The sequence below is a fragment of the Corapipo altera genome, unplaced genomic scaffold (genome assembly GCF_003945725.1).
Source record: "Corapipo altera isolate COAL_440 unplaced genomic scaffold, ASM394572v1 23, whole genome shotgun sequence".
Classification (NCBI taxonomy): domain Eukaryota; kingdom Metazoa; phylum Chordata; class Aves; order Passeriformes; family Pipridae; genus Corapipo; species Corapipo altera.
The window spans coordinates 22,250,123-22,276,533 of record NW_020884878.1 but is presented as its reverse complement, the minus strand read 5'-3'; the positions used below and the strand labels follow the sequence as shown (position 1 = coordinate 22,276,533).

General features: G+C 35.5%; 1 protein-coding gene across 15 annotated transcripts in view; it reads left to right on the top strand.

Annotated features, from left to right (window-relative positions):
• The window catches only part of AKAP6 (A-kinase anchoring protein 6), a 274,869-nt gene that overhangs the window by 186,786 nt on the left and 61,672 nt on the right, over positions 1-26,411 (top strand). For all 15 annotated transcript variants that reach the window (XM_027638234.1, XM_027638231.1, XM_027638225.1 and 12 more), the window contains 2 exons: positions 130-278; positions 6,039-6,159. In XM_027638234.1, coding sequence (XP_027494035.1) covers positions 130-278; positions 6,039-6,159 — 270 coding nt within the window. The remainder of the gene's footprint in view (positions 1-129; positions 279-6,038; positions 6,160-26,411) is intronic.

The window sequence follows — 26,411 nt, the reverse complement described above, 5'->3', positions numbered from 1 at the left end:
AAAATGATTATGTGAATCATTTGGTTAAAATTGTTGCTGTCCAAAAGTATTTGTTTTAAATGTATTCTTTCTGAATTTTTTTTTTAAATGTTGTGGTTTTTTTTTCCTCTCTTTGTTTTCTTTTTCTAGGCTGAGGTTCAGCTATGCTATCTGGAAGCACAAAGAGATGCTGTTGAACAGATGTCCTTAAAACTGTACAGTGAGCAGTACAACAGTAGTAGCAAGCGAAAGGAAGAGTTTGCTGATATGTCAAAAGTTCACACAGTGGGAAGTAATGGGTAGGGAACTATTCTTTTTGTTGTTTTATTCTCACTGATCTGTGGGTTTTTTTACATGATATACTTTTTCTTACTTCTAGTTAACCAGGATTTTTCTTCCTAGGCCAAGAGGCAGGGAAAAACTCTCTCTATATTTATTTGCTTTTATCATATATGAATGCAAAAATAATGGGTTCTGGATAATTTATCCAAATTATGGTTTGTTCATAGGACTACCTAACATTATTTAATAGTAATCTGTTATCTGGATTTAAAAAAATGTAATGTATCCTTTATTCTTTAGGCTTTTCTCCTCCAGTGGCTTTATACAATTTGATTTCTTAGCATCTTCCAAGAAAGAATCTTTATAGTGTATTCATACCTCTGCAAGACCTCTCTAATAATTTTTCTTCTAGTGACTAGGAAATATGAAACCATTCACTTATAGTTCAAACATCCTAGTTTTGTACTTCAAGAAAGCATTAATTTTAACTGTTTTCCCTTGACTTGGTCATTTCAGTCTGTTTTTTTTAAATTAATGTAAACACACATATATTATATATTTAAGTGTACATATAAAAGCACTCTTTCTTAATATTTTGAACAAAGAATGTTGGACGAATTAATCATTGGAATATGCTAAAATGACTTCTTGCTGCCCTTCCTTTTTCACAATCAAGAAAACTTGTAGTTCTGGATTAAGACTTTTTCTTTAAGGTCTTTTCAAAACAGTATCTTCCAACTGCTAGCACCCCAAAATGAACATAAAACACATATCTGTAAGATCATAATAGTGTAGGCCGAAAGCAGTTCAAAGGAGCCAACTAGTGCTCATTGTTTGGGTAAACCCTCATCCTGATAAAAGTTTCCTAGTAAATACAATAGAACTTTTGCCTGCAGTTTCCTATGCAAGGAAAGTCATTGACCAAGGTGTTCATGAGTTCCTTATCTCCAGAACTTCATTTTCTGATGTTAACTCAATGTTCAGGTCTTGGAAACACAGTTTTATTAAATTACCAACTGTAAAGATAAATGAGCCTTGTAAACATCCTCTCTTATTATACAGAAAGATGACTGTTTTAGAAAAATTGATGTGGGCTAATTATGTAGGATTACTGAGATCTTGATTACATATGCAGAAATCTGTCAGATTCTCAAACATGCTGGTGCAGCTAGTGCCAACCATAAAAATAATTTGTTCAGAATTGGTGTGTATATGTATATAAATGTGCTCTGAGGGCTACATGTTCAAAACTAGCATCTAATTTTGCAGCCACCATTGAATGTGAACAAGACTTAAGGCTGGAATATTGCAGAGGATGTCAGCCAGTAACACATCAACAGACTTTTGATTTTCCTGAGAGTAGGGGATATAGAGCTTTACGCTTTGTGAAGAAATCCAGTTTGTAACTCTATGTACCATATGTGATAAGTAAATAGGTCCTTAAATGCACTTGTTTGCACTTGTAATTACATGCTTAGGACTGGGAATGGTCATCTGCTAGTGCTCCCTACTTTTTCTGTGCTGTGGCCACCTTTCTGGGCCCTTCTGACCATCCCAGCCCTTAGAGACTCAACAGTGACTTCAGGGGCCAGAGGGCTGGAGTCAGACCACTACAGTATCACATATTCAGCCATTGTAGAAACTAGGAGAGATTGAATTCAGATGAAGCGCTTCCAGTTGAACAAGTCTGAGGTGCTGTATTGAGCACAATGGAAATGCCTTTCAGCTATTTGAAAATAGAATTGATATAAAATTTCCCTACTGCATAAAAACTGTGGACAGAAACTCCACGGTAGAATGATGTAGCTAGAGACTGTGCTCTCTACAGAGAAGGGGCCATTTGCATAAGTGGGAAAATTAGCTGTTGTTGAAGATTGACCTTGGAGAAAGAAGAGTGTCCACAGGGAGAACAAGAGTTATTGTAGATAAAGAATTTTTTATATGACATGGGTATGTGTGTGTATGAGATTTGGGAGAGGTGACTTTGTGTATTAAATAGCTAACCTCAGATAGGTGGAGTAGTATTTGCAGAATAGGGTGATGCTAGTGGGTGCATAAAACCCAGGAGATTTCCTGCAAAACAGTGATCTTGTTAAAGCGGCGATACAGAGGGTTTATGTGTATCTGCATGAAAATGGCTAAAGTGACAATGGAAGAGAAGAAAATGACTATCCACTGCAGGAGAACATCAGCAAACCAGGCAGCAAGAGGCAGCCAAGAGTAGTAGAGAGCAGGTGCCAAATGTTACAGTAAATCTGACTGGAAATATTGCATCCCCTCAAAACTGGGGAGAAGTTCATACAGGTACTATTGGGAGATATGGATACAATTATTTACAGCACCATTGTACAACATGAAGACCAGATCCTGAGTCTGTCATCAGCTAGTACTGGGCTTTCATGGATGAGGCTTTGAGAGAAATGCATTATAGGGGGTTTCAAGTATGCTCAGAATGTAAGGCAATTTTAAAACTGTTAAGGTCAAACCCCCAATTTCTTCTGTATCTTCCTAATAAAAACATGTGAGAAGAGTTCCAGAAAATTATGACCCAGAAACTTGAAGGAACTTTTTGTCTGGCTGAATTTGTTTGGTAGGCATAGCAGTGTGTTTACAGTACTTCTAAATGCCATGTGAGTTATGCCATCAAAGAAATACTACAAACTGCAAGTGCATGTTAAACATAGAGAAAGAGGCTGATGGAAATAGCTTCACATTCCTTTTTATTTATTAATGCCACAGACGAACTGGTTTTCTCGTGAGAAAGGTGCTCATGAATTTTCATTCAAAATAATAAATTGATGTCCACATTTTAAGAAATATGTTTAGGGTTCAAGGGATTAGACATACAGCTCTGCATATCTGATTCCCTGTTTACCAAGACAAAATATACTTCTTAGTGTCATTTTAGTTATTACATAGCTAATGGTTTTATCTTATCAACCAAAAAATCTATATTAAGGAAGCTGTATTTACCTGCCATTTAAGTAATATTATAGCTTTTTTGTTGGCAATCTTTGGGTACTTTTAATGGAGGATTTATTGTTTCTATAAACAGATGACCTAATTTATTTCTTTTTTAGCAATTGGTGGATTTGGATAATCAACCAAAATTAGATCTTTGCTATGGTTCTTGCAGCTGCAATACACATCAGTATTTCAGAAGTTATGCTTTCCCTGGTTCTGCCTGTGGCAAAATAAAAAAAAAAAATCTACTAAGCTCAGAAAAAGTAGATTCTGAATAAAAACCTATCACAAAAATACTGACAGGTACATTTGAATCTTAACCTCTCACTGATCCTACAATTTCTGGATTTTTTTAATATCTTTTTAACAGCTTAGTAACTTGCATCCTCTTCCAAATAGTAATTTAATAGCAATCACTACATTCATCCTTTTAGATGCAAGGCATTAATTTTAGCAACAAAGCTGCTTTTTTAATATATATATTGGAGATACTTTAAAACCATTAAAAATATTGCATTCATATTAAAAAATATATTGATGATACTTTGTGGGCTGACTACACTATCTTCAGACTCAGGCAAATAACTGCCATAGACAGTTCGCTTAAAAATGCTCCCAGATTACTTTATATTACATCATTTAAAAAAGAAAAAAAGGAGATAATAAGCAATTACGGGGAAAAAAAAATTCCTCACTGTATCTTGTATCCTTTCCTGTTTTTTTCCAGTGAATCCTGTTTGTCTCACCCTTTGTTTTGGGTTCAGTTCCTGTTTAGAACATAAGTTTGAAATCAAAATGTTCAGCTGTTTTCTAGTGCTTATCTGGGTTTTATAAAGGTCAAAGAAAAGTGCTTTTCTGTTTCTTTAAAGAATTGGTTCATTCTATTACACTAAGAGATGGACTAATTTGGACTGTAACTAAGATGTGGTTCTTTAGACACAAAGCAGGTGGTTGGATCCAGCACATCTTCTGCCTATTATAGTAAAATCCAAGTCCATTTCCTCATGCAATTTCCAAAGGCATCTCATCCCATTCTGGGCAAGAGATCATGAATGATGGATGTAGGCTTTGTTTCACATCATCTTCATGTCTTAATTTAGGTATTTCATTGGTACAAACCATCCAAGTCCAACTGAATCTGTACTGATTTATATGATATGAAATCTAGCATCTTACATCATAAAACATATGTTTTAATAACTGCCTGTCAGTTTTATGACTTTGAATAATTTGGATAAGATGGAAGGGAAGAAAAGGAGCAGTAGGTACTGAAGACACAGAATGGTTATACTGCTTTCTGGGGAAGGGATAAAGATTCAGTATCAATGCCAAATATGCCATTCGAGATGGACTTTAGTTTTATGTTAGTTTCAAAATGTTATCTGAGTCAAATACCTCCAGAAACAGGAGAAAAGCCCTGAACTCCAAATGAAACTATTATATTTCAACAATGGTAACTTGCCTTTTGATGCTTGCTCTTCTTTCTTTATAGTAACATTGCGTACCTTCTCAGGGCAGCAGGCAGCTTTAAGTTGGTGCATCTCATAAATTATTGAGTAAAAGTACACTAAGTACAGTGGATTAAACTAGAGAGTTACTTCACAAGCAGGAATCAGCACTTGTGCATTATACAATACTTTCTTTGTTGTCAATTCATTGAAAATAATACCAAAGAAGTCAAATGCTTTCTTCTCTCTTGCCTGCTTTCTTGCAGAAAGACAGTTCTACTTGTCACAACTTTATCTACAGACTTTCAAAATTACCATGCATATTGTACTCTAGTTAATAACTGAAACTGTGATAGTACTAATAATATTAAAAACATGTTTATTGTTTCTCTGTTGAAACACTGCTAATTTTTTTAGTGGGGTTGCTAAAAAGTTGTTAATAATTGGAGAAATTAGCTTTAGTGGACATGCACTATTCTTCAATCAATATAGGAGTTTTTTGATACTACTGGCAAGGCTTTTGCTATTTCCCATTCTGTAAGTTTGAAGATCCCCTTTCAAGAGGTACCTTTTTGACGGATGTGCAGTTTTTCACCATATACCGTCTGTCTTGTATCACAGTGTTTTAGAAGAATCTATGCTTTACTTATTCAGTAGGCTTTCAATAGAGAATCACATTAATCCTTTTAAGCTCCTTATTCTAATGATTTATTTTGTTGAAAACCGTAGTGATCCTCCTTTGAATTTTAATGATTGCTGGCTATTCAAGGATTCATTGTTTTGACTTCCTGTCCTTACCTTTGTTTCTTACATGTCTGTAGGGAACACCTGTCTAATACTGTATCTGGCCTTAGTTCTCACTGGCTTACCATATTCACTCAAGCCTATCTTAAGGCGTTAAGTTGAAATGCTAGCTACTCATCCATGAAAATAAATGTAGGATATTTACACACATAGGCAGATAGACAGCAGAGGGATGGCTGGATGAATTTAGTAATTTTTTTATGTAACTAATATTTTTATATGAATTATATCAAGATGATTGTTGCAAAATTAGCTCAATATAAAATCTACCATATAAAACCATTAAATAGTATCTATGGGGGATTTGTATTTCAAAATTTTTGAAGCAAATGCAGTATGCCAACAGTTGTCAGGATTTGGCATCAGCCACTGAATTTAGGTCATAGCACTGGCTTAAATTGGATTTCAGTTTTCATTTTCATCCACTCTGTATAAATACAGAATGTCTCTTTAGAAATATAACTTGGAACATCATGAGTTTTCAAGAATATATTATTCTAATACAAGATTTTAACAACTACACAGTATTTATGCATAATACATTTTGTTCCTTATCTACAGCCTTTTGGACTTTGATTCAGAATACCAGGAGCTCTGGGATTGGCTGATTGACATGGAATCCATTGTGATGGACAACCATGACCTGATGATGTCAGAGGAGCAGCAGCAGCATCTTTACAAGGTTAGCGCTACCATAACTGCCTTTACCTAGCTATAGAAGATCTGATTAGCTTGACAAGTCTTTCTCTCACAGGATATCGCTGCGTTCATTGTATGTATCATGGTGTCTATTAGAATTCCCTTCCCTGTCTCCAACCTCATTTCCATCCCCTGTGCGCTGACAGGCTGCACCGACATCATAATTGCAAGAAAGTTCCCTTTATCACATTCTATTTGGTGTAATTCTATAGAAGGACAAAGATTTGTCTTCAAGATGAATAGAAATAAATGAAACTGCATTAATAAATAGAGTGAAACAAAATGAAGGAAAAAAATGAAATGGGAACATTTAACAAAATGTGTTTTGATTGGAGCTTTCAGCTGGATTTTTATCCACCTTTCAGACCTCATCTGGAAAGAAAGACATTTTCCTTGATTTTGGTTTGCTGCTGCCAGGATGCAGGACTCTTCCAATTTAATTTTTATTAGTTATACATAAAGTAGACATTGTCATGTTAACTCTTCACACTTGGTTGTGATTTGAAGAACATGATTATGAACTTGCAGGGTGAACTTATAGGGTCTAATTCTAACATACAGGTAACACAACACACACATGATTTCTCTTATTTGCTATAGCAACCTTAACCCAGAAGCTTTATCACTTCTTTTAGACAGACAGTACTTTTAAGAACTTCCTCAAAATGTGTGATTTGATCTGAAAATTGATTCAGGCTTCACTGTCTGAGAAGCTGTAGTCTGCGGGTCTGAGGGGTGGTGGGGGAAAGAAAGGAGGGGCTTTCGACAGAAATATCAGGCTGCAGTAAATCTTCCTCATTTAGGCAATTTTTATTGGAGTAATTCTGACAGTTGTCATCCTTGAATTGCTTTGAGCATATGGCATATTTCAAAGAGCAGATTGTGAATCATAAAAAATAAAATTAATAACTAACCACAGAATCAGCAACACTATAATGACAAGAAACAACTACCCTCTAGCTTTTTTTTATTTCTTATCAAATAAATGGTACATTCAAGGTCAAATAGAAGTTGTTTTCTTTCTTCTATGATTGCATGATTTGATAATTTCTTAAATATAATACATTTTTTCTTGCTTTGGCATCTTAATTTCTTGATGGTCTTCTTGAATTTTATTCTTTCTTATTTTGACACTTTTATTTAAAATACCCAGTGAGAAAGGGTTGTCACCTGAGTTAAAATATGTTTATAAATGTAAATATAATTCAGATCCCAACTATTTTAGCCTGCAAGTGAGTTTAATTCACTAGCCTCCATTTCTTGCTTTGGCAATTATTTCTTATTTTTCCTAATGTCTTTTTCCTAACTTTCTAAGTGCTTCGTCATACCTAATCATGCATTAACAGTCCTGGCCTTGGCTGGGCTCAGAAATAAAAAACATCAGAAATGGGTAAAAAGTTCCTTGTGAACCTAAAATAAAGTTTTTTTTGTAGTGCCAGTCTATATAAGGCCAGCTTGTAGCATACCTAATTTAACAACTAGTTTTAGTCCCATACTAAAGAAAAAAATAAATCAGTAAACAAAAATATTAAGGCAAAAATTCATTCATCAATACCAAAAGGAACAAGGCTTAAGCAGCCAGCCCAAGTATTTTAGGTGCTACTTCTCTTTCTCATATCTAAATGTAACCATTAAGAAGAATTATAGATGGTAAAGCTATGATAATAATGCATGATGAGAAGAGTAATAGAGAGAAATAATTTAATAATGTATGTAGTACAGTATGGTGGCAAAATGGGGAGTATTGTATATGCAAAATAGGAAGTAATAGTTTCTTAATATTATGAAAATCTGTATTATGATATGTATGACACTTGTAAAAACAGAAACTTGGTGTGAACTAGAGTAGCTGAGTCTGCAGGCTGAGCAGCACAGACGAACCAGCACTGATTCCAAAGCACAGGAAGCTTATTTGTCCTGCAGTTTCCATCATAAGGTCACCTGGCTCTGTACCAGATTTGAGCCCCTATCTCAAAACTACCTATCTGGTACTTCATCACTGCAAAACCACTTGAAGAAGGGTAGGAACAGACTCCTTCCCCTCCTGTGGTGAATATTTGCTGCATATACTCTTCTAGTAAAAACAGCAAGCAAATTGTTAAGGATTGAGTAGAAGACTTAAGTAGAAATGTCGAGTTTGTCTGAGATCACTAAGGCGTACTTTCAGGTAACATAAAAATCTTAAGTGCATTGCATTAAACATGATCAGTCTTTCGAAAAAACAACACCCCCTAGCTCCACACCCCCCCACACCCCCCAAATAAACCACCTCCTGAAGAAGTGTTGAAAGCCCCATAATTTCAGACATTTAAAAGTAGATAACAGACAACATTAGCAAATGTAATTGTGGGAACAATTCTGCTCTAGCAAAGGAAAGATCAGATAAATCACCAGGTCTTTATCATCTTTAATTTCAGAGATTCATATAACAATGAATCATGCCCTCAAAACCAGTATTAATCGTTTTATAAAACTAGCCTAGTAAACCTCCCTTCTAATCAATGGTGACACCCGTTTTATTTCGAGGCTTTTTTACAGAGTCGTGGATGGTCTATTGCTCACAGCTCAGAGGCGTGAGTACTGCCTGCACTTCCCAGAGAGCACAGCCGTTCTGCTCTGTAGGGAGAGAAGACAGTACAGAGAAATCCAGGCAGCTATTATTGTCAGAATTCCTCAATGAGGAGTGGGGTGTTATGAAAATACAGATCTTGCCTTAATTTTTCTTTATCAATTACAACTTCAAATGTGAACCTGCTAATTGCACTCTCTTCATTTTGGTGGATTCTCCTAAACCCACGGATCTCTCTTCTCACTTCCTGAGCTGAAAAGTAATTGCTGCTCAGAGCCAGCTCAGCAAGCTGTCTCTGCCAGGGAACCTGCTGTGGTATCACTATTACCAACAGTAATCATTGCCCCTAAGGAGCCTATGAATGGGAAGGAGCAATGATAAAACAGGTAATTCAGAAGGGAAAAGCATACATTAAAGCAGCATAACACCATATATAAATGCTAAAATTGTATATGGGAAAATGAAATGTATTTTCATGGTTAGAGTATTTTCACAGTACTCTATTTTCAGAGTCCATATGCATTTAAGTCAACTCTCAGCTTAATTTTATTCTATAATATTCCAGGAACTTCATAGTTTTTTTACTAGGATCCTTATTATCTCTCTTTAACTAGGTTTTCTTTTGCCCCAAATACAATAGGAACAGCACAGCCACATTTTTTTGTAATGCTGAATACATATGTATTAATTTCTCTAGATTTCCTAGGTTTCTGTGCAAAAATTTTTAAAAAAGACAGCATGGTCATAAGTGATTTCTGCTTTACAGTCCTAAACTAGGTAATGATTTTGAAAATCAGCAGTCACAGAATGAATTGATGAGAGTTTATTTGTTCTCTAATGCTTTAACTATTAATTAAGAAGAAACTAAAAGGAACATTTCCATGTTTTTCGACTCTTGCTTCTTTGTACTTCTGTAATAGCTCAGTTTAATGCCAAATGTATCATGTTTATTTCATTTTAATCTACTGCATGTGAGCCTGATCTCATAAGCTCTAAGTACACAAAACTTGCATTGACTTCAACTGTATTCATATGCTGTTACTGGAGGATCAAACCCAAAGAATTTAAACTCTGCTAATTAGCCCTTTAATGGGAACTTGAGTAATTCTGTAACTTGAATGTTCAAAAATGAAGCAAATCAGTATTTACTGGAACTGTGGAGATTAGAAATGAGTATACTAGGCAGAAAAGTTAATGATAATACTTTCAATTTTCCTCAGAGGATTAATTGCAAAACTTAATTGTGTTAGATTAAAACCCCATTTAAATAAATAAAATATGATTGTTAAAATTGTTAGTATGCTCAGAATAGAATTAACTAAACATTTGAAAATATCAAATAAAAGAAATATTTTTTTTTCTGTCAGATTACAAGCAATGTATGGTGGTTTTAACACAAACTGTATAAGCTGAAAGTTTTGTACTAGTAAGTCTTCAACAAGAGTAGTCATGATAGATGGAAAAAGGTCCTTATGTAGAAGTGCAAAAATTTTGAAAACATTTAGTTGGCACAGCTTTTGAACAGGTTAGCTGCTGAACTCTTTCATCAAAGGGAAGCAGTCCAATGTATTAAATAACACAAAAATGCACATCAAAAACTAAGGATACATTTCAAAAAAAGTTGAGGGGAAAATATCTCCCAGCAGTTTTTGCTTCCCGGCTGGAAGCGCTATCCCTGCTTAGAAGGTGCAGTTAATTTCCTCCTCTGGGTGTGCTGCTGCTCCATTGTGCCCTTTTCCTTGGCTCAGTGTGCTGGGGCCCGGAGTGGATCAAACAAACCGTGGTGAAAGTTTCCCTCATTTGCATCACTTCTAGACAGCCCTGTCGTACTCTTTGCTGACAGGAAATCACTGTCTTTGTCACCTTTTTTCAGTGATCTCCTTTTGGCAGAGATTGGCCATGTGACCAGGATTAATCACAACAACAGTTCTGGCTCAGAACTCAATGACATGTTTTCCTCAGCCCTTCAATAATGGTGTAGAGGAGTCAGTAGGAAATGACTACATTAATTTCAGAGTGAAAAGATAATTAACACTTAAGGACTAGTGCTATAACCTATGGAGCTATTATTCAAATTAAAACTAATTCATTGCAAACTTGTGAAAAAGAAAAAAAAAACACAAAAAACTGCTCTTTAATGCAACTGTTAAAATAATCTTGCAAGAGACTCTGAGTTTAAAAAGAAGCATAAACTATTTTTAACGCAGTAATATAAATACATAAGAACTTCAACATTTGAAACTGGAGGCTAAAGTATGTGAAGTGCTTACTTAGATGATATGAATAGGATACTGGCAAACAAAAGCAGCAGTGTGCTCCTAGAATGCTGTGCTTCAAGGAGTTTCCTTGGCAACAGAAATGCAGTTCCAAAAGTAGACAGAACTTTCCTCAGAAAACATACTATTAATAACAACCTTCCGGAACAACTTGGAACAATTTGACTACTTGGCAATAAAATGCCAAGTGTTCTGCAAATTAATCTAACACATAACAGTTATATGTTTCTCTTGCCCATAATTCTCCTGAACTGGGGGCCTGAGTTCTCTGCCATTAGAGGATACAAATGTGCAAAGCAGTTCCAAATGCTGTGCAAACAGAGAGAGGGCTCAAATAGCAGCAGCCTATAAGGATCAATTAATGTTCTTCATATCATTTTAACTTGTAAGACAGATTAGTTTAATTGGATTACTTTGCTCCATTTAAAATGAGTTCTGGGTACCTACTGAAGCTGTATTGTAGTTGTCTTTATTTCAAGTAGATTTCCCATATAAAGAAAACTTATTAAAAGATTAACAGCCTGTTGAGTTATATATTTGGACATTATGTTTAGGGAACTGGTTATAAACGAGAAAACATGAAGATTTTTGCTCCTACTCTGCATATTCTGCACGGTCTAGGATTCCTTCTGGCTGCCTGGTAATCTGTCAGTGCTTGCACAGAGCTACTGAAACAGTCAGTGGGAGAAGATGATGGCCATCACTTTGGAGGAAGCTCTCAGCACGCTACAGGATTGAGCCCCTTGTAGAGAGTAACTACAAATCTGCTATATATGCAGTATTTTTAGATACGCCATCATTTCTACATGAGCCAAAAGAATCAACTAATTTCAGTCTTGCCTTGCCAATAGAAGTCATTAGAATTCCACTAAAGGCCATAAGTTTACCAGACAGGAAAGGTAGACTGTGTCACTACCTCGACTTTTCCTGGATTCTGAGATCTAAAGGTTAAAAGTAATCAATATCTCATTGTGCAGCCTGATAATAAGTAATAACCATGATGTTAAAATCTAAATGACTGCAGATAGCACTTAGGTGTGTTGACCCATTTGGAAGGGCTTTTTAATTGCAATCAGAATAGTCATTATAGTTTGCTAATCAACTTTTAGGCTGCCTTGCAAAAATCAACACCTTTATGAAGTATTACTTTAATGGTATTAGCAAATTATGCCCCAAACTGAAAGCTTTGCAATACCATTAAAAAAAAAAAAAGGAGAGAAAGATTGTTCTGCTAAATAATATCCATAGAGATACTCATTAGCAATAGTATGTCTGTTACTTATGTAATAGTATGCATTTACTTATGTCTATGTACATGGATTGATACATGCCTCAATGGAAATTAGTCTTAAGTTTTAACATTGTAGTATGTTTTTAATGGTCTCGTATAGTAAAATGACTTTGCACAAAACTGACTTCAGTTGCTATTCTTCACGAAGTTCAGTAATTTTCATGTGCTAGGCTGAATTTTTTTTCCCTGACAGATTAAGAACCTCTATGACTTTCCCCACTAGGTAGGAAAATCAACTGTTTTATATGAGGGGTCTCAAAAATGCCTGATATCTCAAACTGCAGTAAAAGTCTGATTGCTATTACAACATGAACTAAATGAGTTCAGGACCTGACACAGCAGTTTCCTAGTCCCTTATTACAAGGGATGATGAAATTGGTTAAATTTTTCTACACAAGTATTTTCACTTCAGTTGCACTGGAGAACAAAGGTAAAGCTCCTTTGTGACACATCCTATAACAACCAGCTCATTCTTCAGTGGTTCATATGTTTAACTATATAAAGATTAAATTCCTTGCTAATTCTGGCAAATTTTATATTTTAAAAAGCAGAAAAGAAAATTATTGTTGGCAAAAATTCTTACATAAAGCAGAGAAATGTTAAGTTTTAATGTCTTATATAATTACAGCAGGAAAACACTGATTGCCATATCTACAGAATTAAAATGTAAATCTAGTGAATGGATACAAAAAGAATGTGAAAAATATTTTTTACATTTTCTTGGTTGATTCCATAATGTATTTCAACTGTAAACATGCATTTTTAAAGGCAGTGTTGTAATTTCTATGGAGCAGACTCCCTGTATTTCCGCAAGAAGTGGCTTCATGCATTTCCCAAGAGTGAGTTTCTCCCATTTCTTCCCAGCATGACGCTGAAGATGAATTTCACATTGTAGCAATGCAGTATTTACTGAGCTTGTAGCAAAAGCCAGCACAGCTTTTGGGAGATTAAAGCAGTGTGTCTAGAATGAAAGAGGCATTCAACTTCAAACAAAAGTAAATGTGTACCACATAGCTGTCATCACCATTCCTTACTACAGCTGCAAAACATGGACAATTTACAGTCATCACATCAAGCATCTTAGTCAACTCCACATGCTCTGTGTTTGTGCCCTTGCTGGTAAAAAATGGTAGGATAAGGTCCTATGCAGTGAGACCTTAGAGCTGCCTTCCGCTGGTCTTTCCAGATAATGTACTGAAATAAAAGATTAGGAATGTTAATAACGTGATGACAATATCATTTTTGAAGTTGTGTGTGGACATGGTCCTGTTTTTTTAGCAACTTGGTGTATCCCTCTGTTTTAAAGGAATGAAGATAAAAAAATCACTGGTAAAAATTATAGGTGGCAATAGTATATTGCCCTATTCCTCAAATTAGTTGCCAATTTTTGATGTACTTCCCCATTTTTCCCCTCATATTCCAGCAGAAGATATTTTTTTAAAAACTCACAGGAATTGCATGCTTTATCCATGATGTTTTGCTTCATAAATATAATGCAGAAACTGCTATTTTCTTTCCAAATTTCTCATCAGAATACCTCATAAATAATCAATACCGTAGTATTTATTTTATAAAAAATAAAACCCCCACAAATGACCATGGAAAACCTTTTTAGCAGGTTTTCTATATGAAACCCAAGTTCACTAAATCTCTGTAAACTTGCACTGGCAATACACTCAAAGAATACATGTCTAAATTATAAAAAATAAGTTTCAGTGAAGTGTACCAGTTTATAATCTCCTGAATTTTTATTTGTATATGTATTGTATTTTTATTTTTATAAATATATATTATAGACTATATTTATATATTGAAAATATGTAAAATATCTATATAAATTATTTATTTGTATATATTTGTAACCTTTTTCCATACTTAAGGTTGGGTGATGTTTTTACTTTGTGTATACACTTTTAATACATTGTACTAAAAATAGCTACAACATTTTGTGCTAACTTCTCCTTCTAACAAGGGAAAATAAGCAATCATTCTAATTTCATTCATAGTTGTTGCAGTTGTGGCTGCATCAGGTCCAGTGGGGTCTTAGGGCAGGCTCCAGCCAACTCATGTGGCCAGCATGAAATACCTGTGGTTCTTCATAACTTCTTGTGTGTGCTGTTGTTTTAGCATTGCAGAAAACATGGTTGCTATAGAATTCTGGTGAATTCCTGAAACTGTAAATGTTAAAGTTGGCTCTATGGAGAGATGCTTTTGGGAGAAACAGAGGTTGTACCCTTCAAATCCTGTTGTTGCAGAATGACAGGTGCTGTTACAGATGTGCAGGACATGTGCCAGCTGTGTCACAGGCTGTAGGGAAGGCTATGGAGAGGTGATTGTTTCCCCAGTAGTAATACAGTGGGAGAAGGAGTGATCTGTGAAGACTGATTCAGACTACTAAGGGAGCTAAGTATACTAGTTTCTCTAATGGGGATGTTCCTTTAAGGGGTAATTCAGAGCAGAAGCTTGTTAAGCACTTTGCAATAGTTTCAGGAGAAACATTTACTCTCCTCTCTCTCTCTCCACTGATTGTATAAAGAGGTTATGAAGGTCAGCCTCACTCAGCTTACCTCTCACTGACTGATATCACAAAAAGAGGTTTTCTTGGTACCATTGTGTAATGTCAATGCAGTATTCCATATTGAAACTGTTGTGATGCATTCAGATTCTGGCAGACATTGCACTGGAGTTTGATCATCTCTGCTTTACCCATTGATTTTTCTTAGAAATCAGCTATGATGGATACAAAATTGCCATAAGAGTTTTTCAGGTGATAGCTTTCTAAACAGGAACATTAACCTTTATAAATCATGTATCAAGACTGACATACTTATTTTTGCTGACTTTCCTCAAGGAGGACTATGTCTCTACTGTGCAGGTGGAAGAACAATAATTCCTAAGATCTCTTAGCTTATTATCATGTGTAGAGAGATCAAATAAACACCATGAGAGGTTAGAAGTGATTAGTTATGTGATCCACTTTGTTGTCTCAAAAGGTTCATTGCTGTTATTTTTCAGTAAGGGTTCATTTTTCTCCAGCAAGTCAATAGTCAAATGCCTCATAGCGTGAGTATGGAAGATTTTTGCCTTTTTTTTATCAAGGTCCAACTAAAATAAAGATAGAAAAGCTTTCTTTCTGAAAATATTCGGTTTCTTTGTTGCTTCAGCTTTAGTTGTGGGGTTTACGTGTCTTGGTTTTATTAGCTGTCTACTAGAATATATGTTTTCACCAGAGGCTAAACATGTAATAAATAGATGGATAAATAGATAAAAAGAGAGAGAATAAATCAGATGATGAAAATCTTTTTACACCTTTACCTCTGTGCTGAGCTAGGGACCTTTCTCTCCATTCCTCTTTTAACAGTAATGGTTAATGCTATGACCATTGTGCTGTATGAGCCTTATAGTCTCTTTGAGCAGTTATTTTTCTTGCTAAGTAACAAGTAGAATTCACAAAATGCCTACTAAAAATTAGAATGGCTATGAAGATATATACTTGATACAGTTTTAACAAACATAAGGGATGACTTTTTTGTAAATATGGCTGAACAGGAGTGCCTTGTCAACTCATGAATACACGTGGTAGGTTGGTAGCTTACTCACAGTGCCCAGAAGACTGGAAATGAGGGAGCAAGTTTCATTGCAGTTGAAGACTACTGCTCTTGGCCTGGGCCCAAAAAGTTCAAGAATCAGTCAAGGGAGTGAATAAAGAGCCAGTTTAAGAATTAAAATATTAAATTCTTCCATCTTATTATTCCAAATGCAGCAGATGAGATCTGAGACAACAGTCACATTAGATAGGAATGAAATATCTCTGATTACCTGTGGGAAAACTGCCTAAAATTGGAGGACATAGGTAGAAGTGACTGAGCACCAGGAAAACTGGAACTCCAAACGAAAAAGGCTTTTCTTCGAGGTGGTAGAAACAATATTTTAGTCTCTAAAAATAATTGTTCAGAGTGATACAGATGATTCTAAGTAAATTTAAAGCTAGGAAAAGGTTTTCTTAACCAAAACCAGAAACAAAAAAGGGGATAAGGTAAGGTGCTAGGAACTAGAGTACCCACGTGTAACTATAGACAAGAAACATTTCTTAATTGTATCTCTTCCCCAGGATCATTTGTAAAATACACAGCTCCCATTTATAGGGATGGCATAAGAGTAAAACCAATCTAATATATGCCTCCAAACAGAGGGCAAGCTATCCAGAGAAGCACCAGAACAGAAACAGCGGAACACACACAGAGCTGTAAGTCAAAGGAACCCACAAAGCAGGGCAGATGCAGACTGGCTGAAAATGTTGGCATTTCAGTGCAACATATGTAGGATAACAGGCAACATGAAAAGTAAGAAGAAAAATGTTCTTGAGAAAAAGACCCAGCCAGCCAGATTGAATATCACAATTACCTTTGAAATTAAAATATAGTGTCTGAAGTCACTGAGAATTTAAGGTTTTAATGAAGAAGTAGATATCCATAATGTGACTTAAGCGGATCTAAAGATTCGCGGTGTTCTAGCAATGCAGAAGGCTGCCAGGCATTCAATTGCTATATTTGCAAGTATGTTATTAGATCAATGACTAATTTGATTCTAGCTGGATTATGGAGTCAGCTGCAGTGCAACACTGATAAGAAGCAAAATTACACTGGAAAGATGCAACCAAGCACTGCATATGTGCAATGAAATCAGGATGAAACCAGTGGATAAATTCAGTCAATCAACAAGGAACACCTGAAATAAGAGATGCTATCTGTTAAAGTTTACTATAGTTGTTTTACAAGAATGCTACACACCCAAGCTCTGTTTTCAGTTGGAAGACAATAATCAAAGCAGTACCTGAAAAAAAAAGTAAAGTTAAAGTCACTGTTATTTCTCCCTAGCATTCTAGAGGAATACAACATATGTGAAGAAGATGAGCACTTAGATGTAAAATTGAAGTTAGCAAAAAATCCCACAAATCACCCTAGAGAGAAGCAAAATGGAATTCTGTTAGTTTAGTAAAACTGCTGGAAAAGGCAATGTGGCAAAGCAAAGGCCATGCACCCACAGAAAGTAATGCACAGTGGATAAACAATCTCCTAATGGTCAGAAAATCCTGGAGTAAACTGATTCCAGAATCTTTGAACAAAATGCAAAAACGTGGGACATGGTGCAAATTTTTTTCAGGGCAACAGTAGGCTTTTATGCTCATCCATCTGAGCTTCTAGGGGTATCCCAGTGTAACGTAAACCTGGCACTCTTCTTCTGTCTAAACATAGGAAACAGAAATATCACAGAGGGGGCAATCCATAACCAACTCGTAAATGGAAACCTCGACAGGAATATTAATCTAAATGCAGAAAACTTGAAAGAATGTGAATCACCTGTGGGTGACATGTTGATTTTTGAAGGACTTTGCTGCTTACCATGAGAAACTAGGAGCACCTCAGGAGACAGCCCGAACAGTTGACAGAAGGACAGTTCTATCTTTCATAGAGACAAACAAACATTTTTACAATTTTTTTGCATGTTTGGCAAAAGCCTATCAATTTTTTCCATGGTCAATACACAGTGACTGAAAAAAAAGTTAAAGGACCAAAAGAAAATATAGAGAGGAGGGGGGAAGAGAGCAACAGGGGCAGGCAAGGCAGCAAGATACCAGTCCTTAAATTGTACAATTATTTGAAGGGACTGAGCATTAGGAGAATCTCCTGATTACACAGAGCTCCTGTAGCAGTTCTTCTATCATTTTTCCTGGCACAATGGCAAAACTAGTGAATGAATGTAGGGGTAAGTTAGAATGAAAGTAGTTTCCTTCCAACAGAGACCCCCAGAGAGCTCTGGTTTCTGAAATCAGTGAAACTAGGAATTTCTGTCTTACCTATAAGCAACATCACAACTTCCTCCCTTTGCATGCATATTGTGCTTTTCTTCCAGAAGTAATTTGCCATGAGTTACCTGGTAGGCAATAGATCACCTTTAAGACACCACTGGCTGCCTCCAGCTGCAGAAACACCACAGCACACCACACCAATCACACGTTTTTTAATCTCAGTTCAAGCACTGAATGTATCTCTACAAATGAATGAATAGTACTGACCCCTCCATGAATGCAGATTAACACAGTTAGGCGTTTAGCATTGATGCTAAGAGAAGAGAATATAGGTTTTTAAAGAGACATATTTTCATGTGGTTCAATTGTGAATATATGTATATACATCTATATATGTGTATTTTGTATAACAACACCAATGCTAAACAAGTGAGCTTTGCTATTCCTGGCACATTTCAAAGTTAGTCAGAGTATTAAAATGTTGAGCAATAAAATGTTCATTTCGTGGAAAACATTTCTGTTTGGCTCACATTAATTAAATTCAACTCTTTCTGTTAAAAGCCAGACTAAAAGAGGTAGAATATTGCTGGCCAACTGCAACAAGCAATAGCAAGCAGAATTGCTTGTAGTGGAGGATATATGTGAGGAGTTTTTTGCATCTCTTTTAAAAGCCATGTGTCCCACAAGCTATATCTTGGCTGAAGAGCAGGGTATTCTCTCTTTGTGGACTAACAATTTCCACAATGCTCTTCATTGCTGTGGTAGGAAATCCTGAACTTGGTGCTGAGATATGCTCAAATGGTAGCTAGAACTATCTGTTTTGCCCCTGCATGATAAATAGCGAGGAAATATATTTCCTGCATTTAACCCAAGAGAATTCATACCACAAAATGAATCTTCTACCAATTTCCCCTCTTTCCTTCCCTTCAAACCAGCCATTAGAAATATATTACTATAATAACTTGAACGTAATTTAAAAGCTGTTATGCTTATGGGTCCCTATATGGATTCTGAACAGTTCTTCACTGTCTGGGTAACCTCCAAACAGGGAGACCCAGAGTGATGGGAGATCCAGTAGTTCAGGCATTTGATTTCATTAAAATCAAGAGACTGTTTGGATCATGTATATGATTTTTTTGTGAATTTGATGTAGAGGTCCTGTGAGAAAAGGCTCTTATATTTATGGTTTTATAAGGCTAAAAGTAGCATGGAACACACACCTTTTCCAGTCACATGCATTGTGCTATGCACTCTTGTTCTTTTTAAATTCTTCCCTTCTGGAGCATATGGTCCATTTTCCAGGTTCTTCAAAGGCTGTTGAATTCTATTTTTTAGCTGTATCTTTTAGCTTGCTGACTTAATCTGCCAGGGCCAGCATTTGCTATCCTAGTGCTGCAGATTTTAACTCCAGCAGATTCTGACTGAGTAAATCTCAAAACCAGGCACTTTCCCGTGTTCTGATCCCTAGCTCTCAGGTCATCCAACAGTTGAGGGTCTTTCTGAAGTCTGACCTTAACTCATCTGTTCAGACATTTCCTCAACTTGTCAGGAGTCAGCAATAACCTTACATTTCACATCCACTCCTTTTGTGAGTCTGAATGTACAGCATCAACAATAGCTTGCCTGTCGTCATGGTTTTGTATGGCTATAAGGTATTTGGATCCAGATCCGTAGACACAGTTTAGTCTTAGTTCCTACGTCCTTTTAAGAAGTGATGCTGGGCAACATATTTTTGTTTAGCCCGTGTTCAGGCTTCCCAGGGAGGCTCCTGGAAAACAGTTTTGGATTTTTATATCCAGAATCTCTTCTGGTCATTCCTAGGGAGCCAAATTGTGTAGTGTGACAGACTGACCTGTTATGGAACCTTAATTTATAAAGTTGCATGTAAAACCCTAGGAATTTAGCTACTGTTTGTTTTTAACACAAGAAAACGTTACTTCATTAATCTTGGTATCCTGACTCAAGTAGTGACCACTCTTGGAAAACCTTAAATAAGATGAAGAAACTCTCACTTTTATATATACTTACTTTAGTTCCAAAAGGCTTTAGTTGATAGAGTTTATGCACTTCTTTCTTGTTTATGTCTCTACGGTCCTCTAATTTGTTAATTAGAATGGATTATTGGGTGATTTGACCAGCAGGTGGCCTACTACACTGTGCTAGCGTGTGCACCGACTCGTGTCCTGAGAAGGGTCTGCAATAATATTTAAGACTTCTGTTGTTCGATGGCGTTATTCCATGAGAGCAAGTGTGACATTGATAATCTGAACTTGGTCTTTTTTTTGTTCTACCAATCAAACTAAATGCATCAGTACTAGTGGGACATTTTCAGGCCTATGAAAGGTTGGAAAATTAAAAACATATATAATGTCCCTACAGATTTTTGCATGGTTTAAATATCTGAACCTTATTCTTAAGTGCTTAATAGCTTTACTGAAGGAGAGTTAACTCCTGCCTCTGCCATTTCTTCCACACTTTATTAAAGAAGCAAAGAATAAAATCAATGCAATGGCAACTCTTCAAACATCAGTAGCAAATGCCAGTCACCAATGAGCTGTAAAAATTACCTTTAATAGGGTTAATGTAGTGCTACCTTAGTAATTTAATGCACAAAAGCTCTATGGCCTGTTCTAAAATATGTATTCATTATTTTAATTTCTTTAGACTTCAGTTCTATAGCAACATATTATACCTCTAGCATAATAGCGAACAAAATGACCTAAAATAGTTGACTCAGATATAGATTTGAAAAAAGGTAATCTAGTAGTGCTAAGAACATGGAGTATTCCACAAGGTATACTTTTTATTTTTAGAATTGTTACTAATTTTAAAATGGATGTTAAGGTAGGAAGTACAACCTCTCAAATTAAGAAGTGAAATCACTTTATTTATGTCACTGAAGTGCAGATACTATTTGACAAAGGTTGTGTCACCATAAAAATCAGTCACATACTTTGCTGATATTCTCAATAGAACATATTCCTTAAAAATTCTAAAAAACACAGAACACACGATGCGATCTTGTTCTTTATCCATCATCCGTTTCTCATTTATTTTCTTACATTTTTCCATCTTCATTTGTAATTACTAAATTCCCTACATACATTCCCATAATAAACATCTATTAAACAGACAGCAGTTACAGTTGAAGACATCAATACACATTACTGTGAGTGTATATCTTGTCTTAATGACCACAGATCTTTCCAATTTGTATTTGAACAGCCAGGCAGCTATCATGGCATGCATAGTTACCAGAACAGGCTTTCCACAAAGCAGGACCAGAATCTCTTGAGAGAATGCCAGAAAGACATTCCCTAGTGTTGGCTATAGCTGAAGTACATTTAAGATATCCTGAATTCATATTATATTACTTCACTACTGGTTTTTTGTCCTGGTATTTCCTGCTGCTGCGGTCCTTTGAAGAACGTTTTTTCCCTCAGATGTATGCATATCTTTTCTTGTTTTCAAGACATGCCCTTTTTCATCTTCTTTAAGTAGAATTCAGACATGACAATAGCAATAACTTACCAGTCTCTAAATCCACTGACATTGCAAATATTACATAGATTTGAGTATCGATACTATAGTCACCAGTTTATTAGTTTGCTTAGAGCATAGAGATTAACATTTCAGTGAGGCAACATAAGTCAGCATGAACTTGTGTGTTTTTTTTTTCTGAAATCAATTTCTACAGTTTCATTGCCATATCTTTACAGAACTACTCTTTTTTATAATTGCTGAAAGACAGATTCTCTTAATATGCAGGTTATGCTGTGTGCTGATTTCAGAGAAGCTCATTACAAAATGCTAAACACAAAGGGGCAGATTCCCTGGTCCATCACGATCACATTCAACTTTACAATTTCTGAAGTGAGTCTAGAGCAGTTGATAGTGTGCACTAGAAAATACTCACCTTGTGGGTGAAATTCTCATTGATGCCATTGACTTCATCTGATACTACATTCTTTTTCTCCTGCTCCCTACCCTGCTTTCCATCATATATAGCGGCAGCAAACAATCTTTAAGTGAACAAGTAGAGTCTAACAAGCGAAAGCCAAAATGTGAGTAGAGGCAATATTATCCATAAGCACAAAGTAAATCCAAACCCTATATTTCTTATTTATATCAGGGCCAAGTTATTAAAAATATGCTTTCTGACAGCTCTGAGAAAAAACAAGCACCTTAAGAATGTCCAAAGTGCATGTAGTTGAGTTCACCAGCCTCTGCAAAAATAGTTCAGCTTCTCTATGTTTTGGTTCCATAAATTGAAATCCCAGAAACACCAAACAGAGTTACTCAAGGTCAGTGCAAGTCATCTGGTTTCATGTTTGATTCTTGTAGTAACTTTCACAGACGTTCGAGCTATTGGCAAAGGTATAAGAAGATAAAACAGCTGGAAGTTAAAAATAAACAAATTCAAACTAGAAGCAAGCCATACATTTTCTAACAGTGAGGGAAGCTAGTTGTTTATCATTTTACCAAGAAGTCCTGTAAATTTCCCATCATTTGCATCTTTAAATCAGGGATGGATGCAATAAGAAATTATTTTCTTCAAACCAGAAAGCTGAGAGCTTAATATAGACAGAGAAGGTAAGATTAGGGCACATGTTATACAAGTGGTGAGGTTAGATTATGACAATTTCTTGAACTTCAGGTCTGTAAATCAGCCCAAGTTTTGTCAAGGAATATATTGGCAGAATGCCATTAGAGTCGAGAAGAAGCTTGCTTTCAGCTTTCATCATGCCAGCAAATAAAAGAGTTCACATATAGCGCTAGCATAAATCCTTGAAAACAGACACCTGAAATCAGGGAAATAGAAACAGAGGAAAAGTTTTTTTTGTTTCTGTCTTGCTAGTTGTTAGTACACAAAATGAGTTCAGTGTCACTGCACTCTCATATTCTTTTAAAGGTTACTATTAGTGTTTGTTTAGTTTCCAACATTTGTACATGGACTTGAAGTTCACAGTCACATCTCACTCCATCACAGTATAACAGACTGAATATTTCTGTTCCTGGTGGTTCATGAGCACATTTGACATACTCCTTGGAAGTTACAGGGGTCTTAAAAAGCAAGCCCAATGCCACATGCAGGTAGCCAGAAGCAGGATTTTTTGTCTTTTTCCCTTTTCCCATTATAAGTGTGATAGTTCCACTCGTTTTTATTGCTTTGGTTTTGTCTGTCTTAAATTATTTAAAATATTGAAACATTATTACATTCAGAAAGTCCATTTTTACAAATTAACTCAGAAGCTAATTTTCTAAGACTCTGGAATTTAAAAAAAAATTGTATAATTTATCACATATATTAGCTTTTAGAAACAATGACCACTCTGATATAGTCCTTTAAATATTATTCAGCAAATATAGTGGTGTTGTCAGTCTTCTAGAATTGAAATACATCTCAGAAGGAGTTTTTTCACCTTCAGGGTTGTCTGGCTCTTGCTGAAGAAGCGTAACATTGTCCTGTTTTGATTACTGGTAAGAAAGATAGAAAGCATCTGTGTTAAATACTCAGGTCTGTCAGAATGTTATCAGTTCAGATATTCAGAAGAAGATTAGTTCTTAGTTCCTGCCATTCAGTCATCTTTATATGCTTAGTTTGTTTCAGGGACAATTGAACTTCCTGTTGATAAGGCCAAAAATGATCATTGCGGTAGCATTTGCTATCAAAGCTGTTAATAACATAAAAAATGAAATATTTTCTTCTAATTTAAAATACTTCAATGACATTTGTGAGGTGTACAACTTCTTGCCAACTCTTGTAATTTAAAACATTATCTGTTCAAGGAAAACATATGTTAGAAATTTTTAATTCAGTGATAGGAAAGGCACTAATGAAATATGCATGTATGAATTTTGTATTGCATAAGTTTCCTATTTCTTGAAATGTGATTAAAAGCCAAACATCTGGATTATGTTTAAAAAGCCTGAATTTCCAGTTTTCAGAGAGATTCAATCTATTTTGACACTGTACACTTAGCCTTAACATTTTCGGCATGCTGTTAACATTACTCGATATTGTTAAAAAAATAAGTTTAGATTTACACAAAGTTGGATTTCTCCTATTGCTAAAAAATGTTTTCTGAAATAGCTGTTTCTGGAGCATTCACACAGCCACAGTTTAGACTGCATCAGCAGTTTTGTTATAAATTTGCTCTTGAGAACAGTTAGTAGTTGATCATAAAAATAACTTTTCAAATTGAGAGTATTTTTTCTTCTGTATAAAAGTACTATTTTTTCCCTAGAATAATATTAAAAATGAAATACTGAGTTCATAACAACTTACAAAATTCAGTATAAGATGAGATTAGTCCACTGTTAACACTGATAATGGCATAGGGATGCCAACTTTCTCCTCTTGTCTTAATAATATTAATGTATACTGGAAAAATTAATAGGTATTTTCTGCTGTGTTTTTTGAAAGGTTCAGGATATGACTCTGTACAGATGACAATAAGTAGTTAACTGTAAGACTTACTTTTTAACATGTTTTAACAATAGTTAAACCAAAACTAAACCAATAGTTTTGATATCATTGTAATAGTATTGCAGTAACAGGAATTGTGGTGAATGCCAAGGTTTTAGATAGTCAGTGGAGTAATTTAGCACTCCTTTTGGACCTGCTGCATGTCAAAGTACCAACTTTGACATAACACAAGGAAAATTATAAGGAACAAATCAAAAAGCACTTTGTAAAAACTATTAGCTTTTCCTTTACTTAGTACAGTACAGGGTGTACATTTAAAATAAAAATTACATTTTTCATTATAACTGTTGGGCATATTGAGAAACTGCTGTCAACACCCTTTCCAATCAGCGCTTAGATGGGCCATCAAACAGATGTAAGTTCTGTCATATAGAAAAAAAGTTCAATTACTTTAAAAATCTTTTTGTTACCCTGGATACTACAGATAGTGAGAATTCAGATTTCAGATTTGAGGTTAGAAACTGAGCAAGCTTGATGCAGTGTCTGTCTGACCTTGACTTGAGGTCGTGCACCAGCCTGCAGAGACTGTAGGGCTATTGCCACAGCCCAGGGATGATTTTCTTTTCTCACAGTTGACAAGGTCTAGTAATTTGTGTTACTAAAGCCCCTATGTCTTAAATGCTGGGTATACGGATCTTTTTGGATTTACCTGTCCTTTGGTGGTGACTGAGTTCTGCCTCTGTTGATCTGAGGAGCTTCAATTTCCACTTGGGTATTTTTGCAGCAGGGAACCTCTTCTCCCATGAAACAGTATGGCAAACAGCTGAAAAGATGGAGATCCAGAGATATTCTACCCCAAACATATCCCAGTAGGTGCTGCTAGAAGAGGGGGTAATTTATTTGTAGATTTTCAGTCAAACTTCTCTCATGGAAGACTATTACTGATCACTGTTAGCATTCTGTCTGAGTGACAATGGAATAAGGACTTCAGAAGAGCTAGTCTGTGAAAGATAAATGCAAAGGAACATCCATTTCAAAACAGAATGATGCCTGTAACACACAGCCTGACAATAGTGGGTGCATTTGGAATTAAATCTTTGTATAGAGGAGTTCCAATTTTATGTTTCATGCATACTGCAAAAGCAGGCACAGCCTAACAGAGAGGATAACAAGTTATAAATGATTTTCTTTGAATATCTTCTTCAAAAAATCTCCATAATCTTACATTGTTGTATTTTATTTTGTAAAAATGTAAATATAAAAGAGTATCTGTATGAGATTTTGAGAATATCCAGCCAAGGATGGAACTGCAACTACACCTTTGTGTTTCCAGGCCAAACATTTTCTCTCCTATCAAATAAATTTTCTGCTCAATAGTGGTCTAACTGTAGTAATATACAAGTGTTTGGAATCTCCTTTACTCTAGTTTATTCCTCAAAAAAATATACCTGAGCATAAACCCAACAGTATAGTAGTTATTAATTCCTAAAGAGCACTTTTTTAATTTATTTAATATCAATTAATCTCCAGGAAAATTTACGAATAAATGTAAATTTAGCTAAATCAACATCTGATATGTTAAGCATGTCTGTTGGTTGCATCTGTACCAAAAGTCACACCTCTGGTGCAAGGTGTGAAACCAACCTCAAAACTCTAAGAGTGTTATTGCAAGCAATGCAAGATGAATATCAGAATTTTTTTCATATATCAGCCAAAAAACCCAGTAAAACACATAGTTTATGAGATAACATGTTGTTAAACATGAATCGTACCAATCCTGTGACCTCACCTGAACTGCACTATGACCTGTTCTGTTCCACCATGGGTGGCCATTTCAGATCTGGTGGGCTCTCTCATATG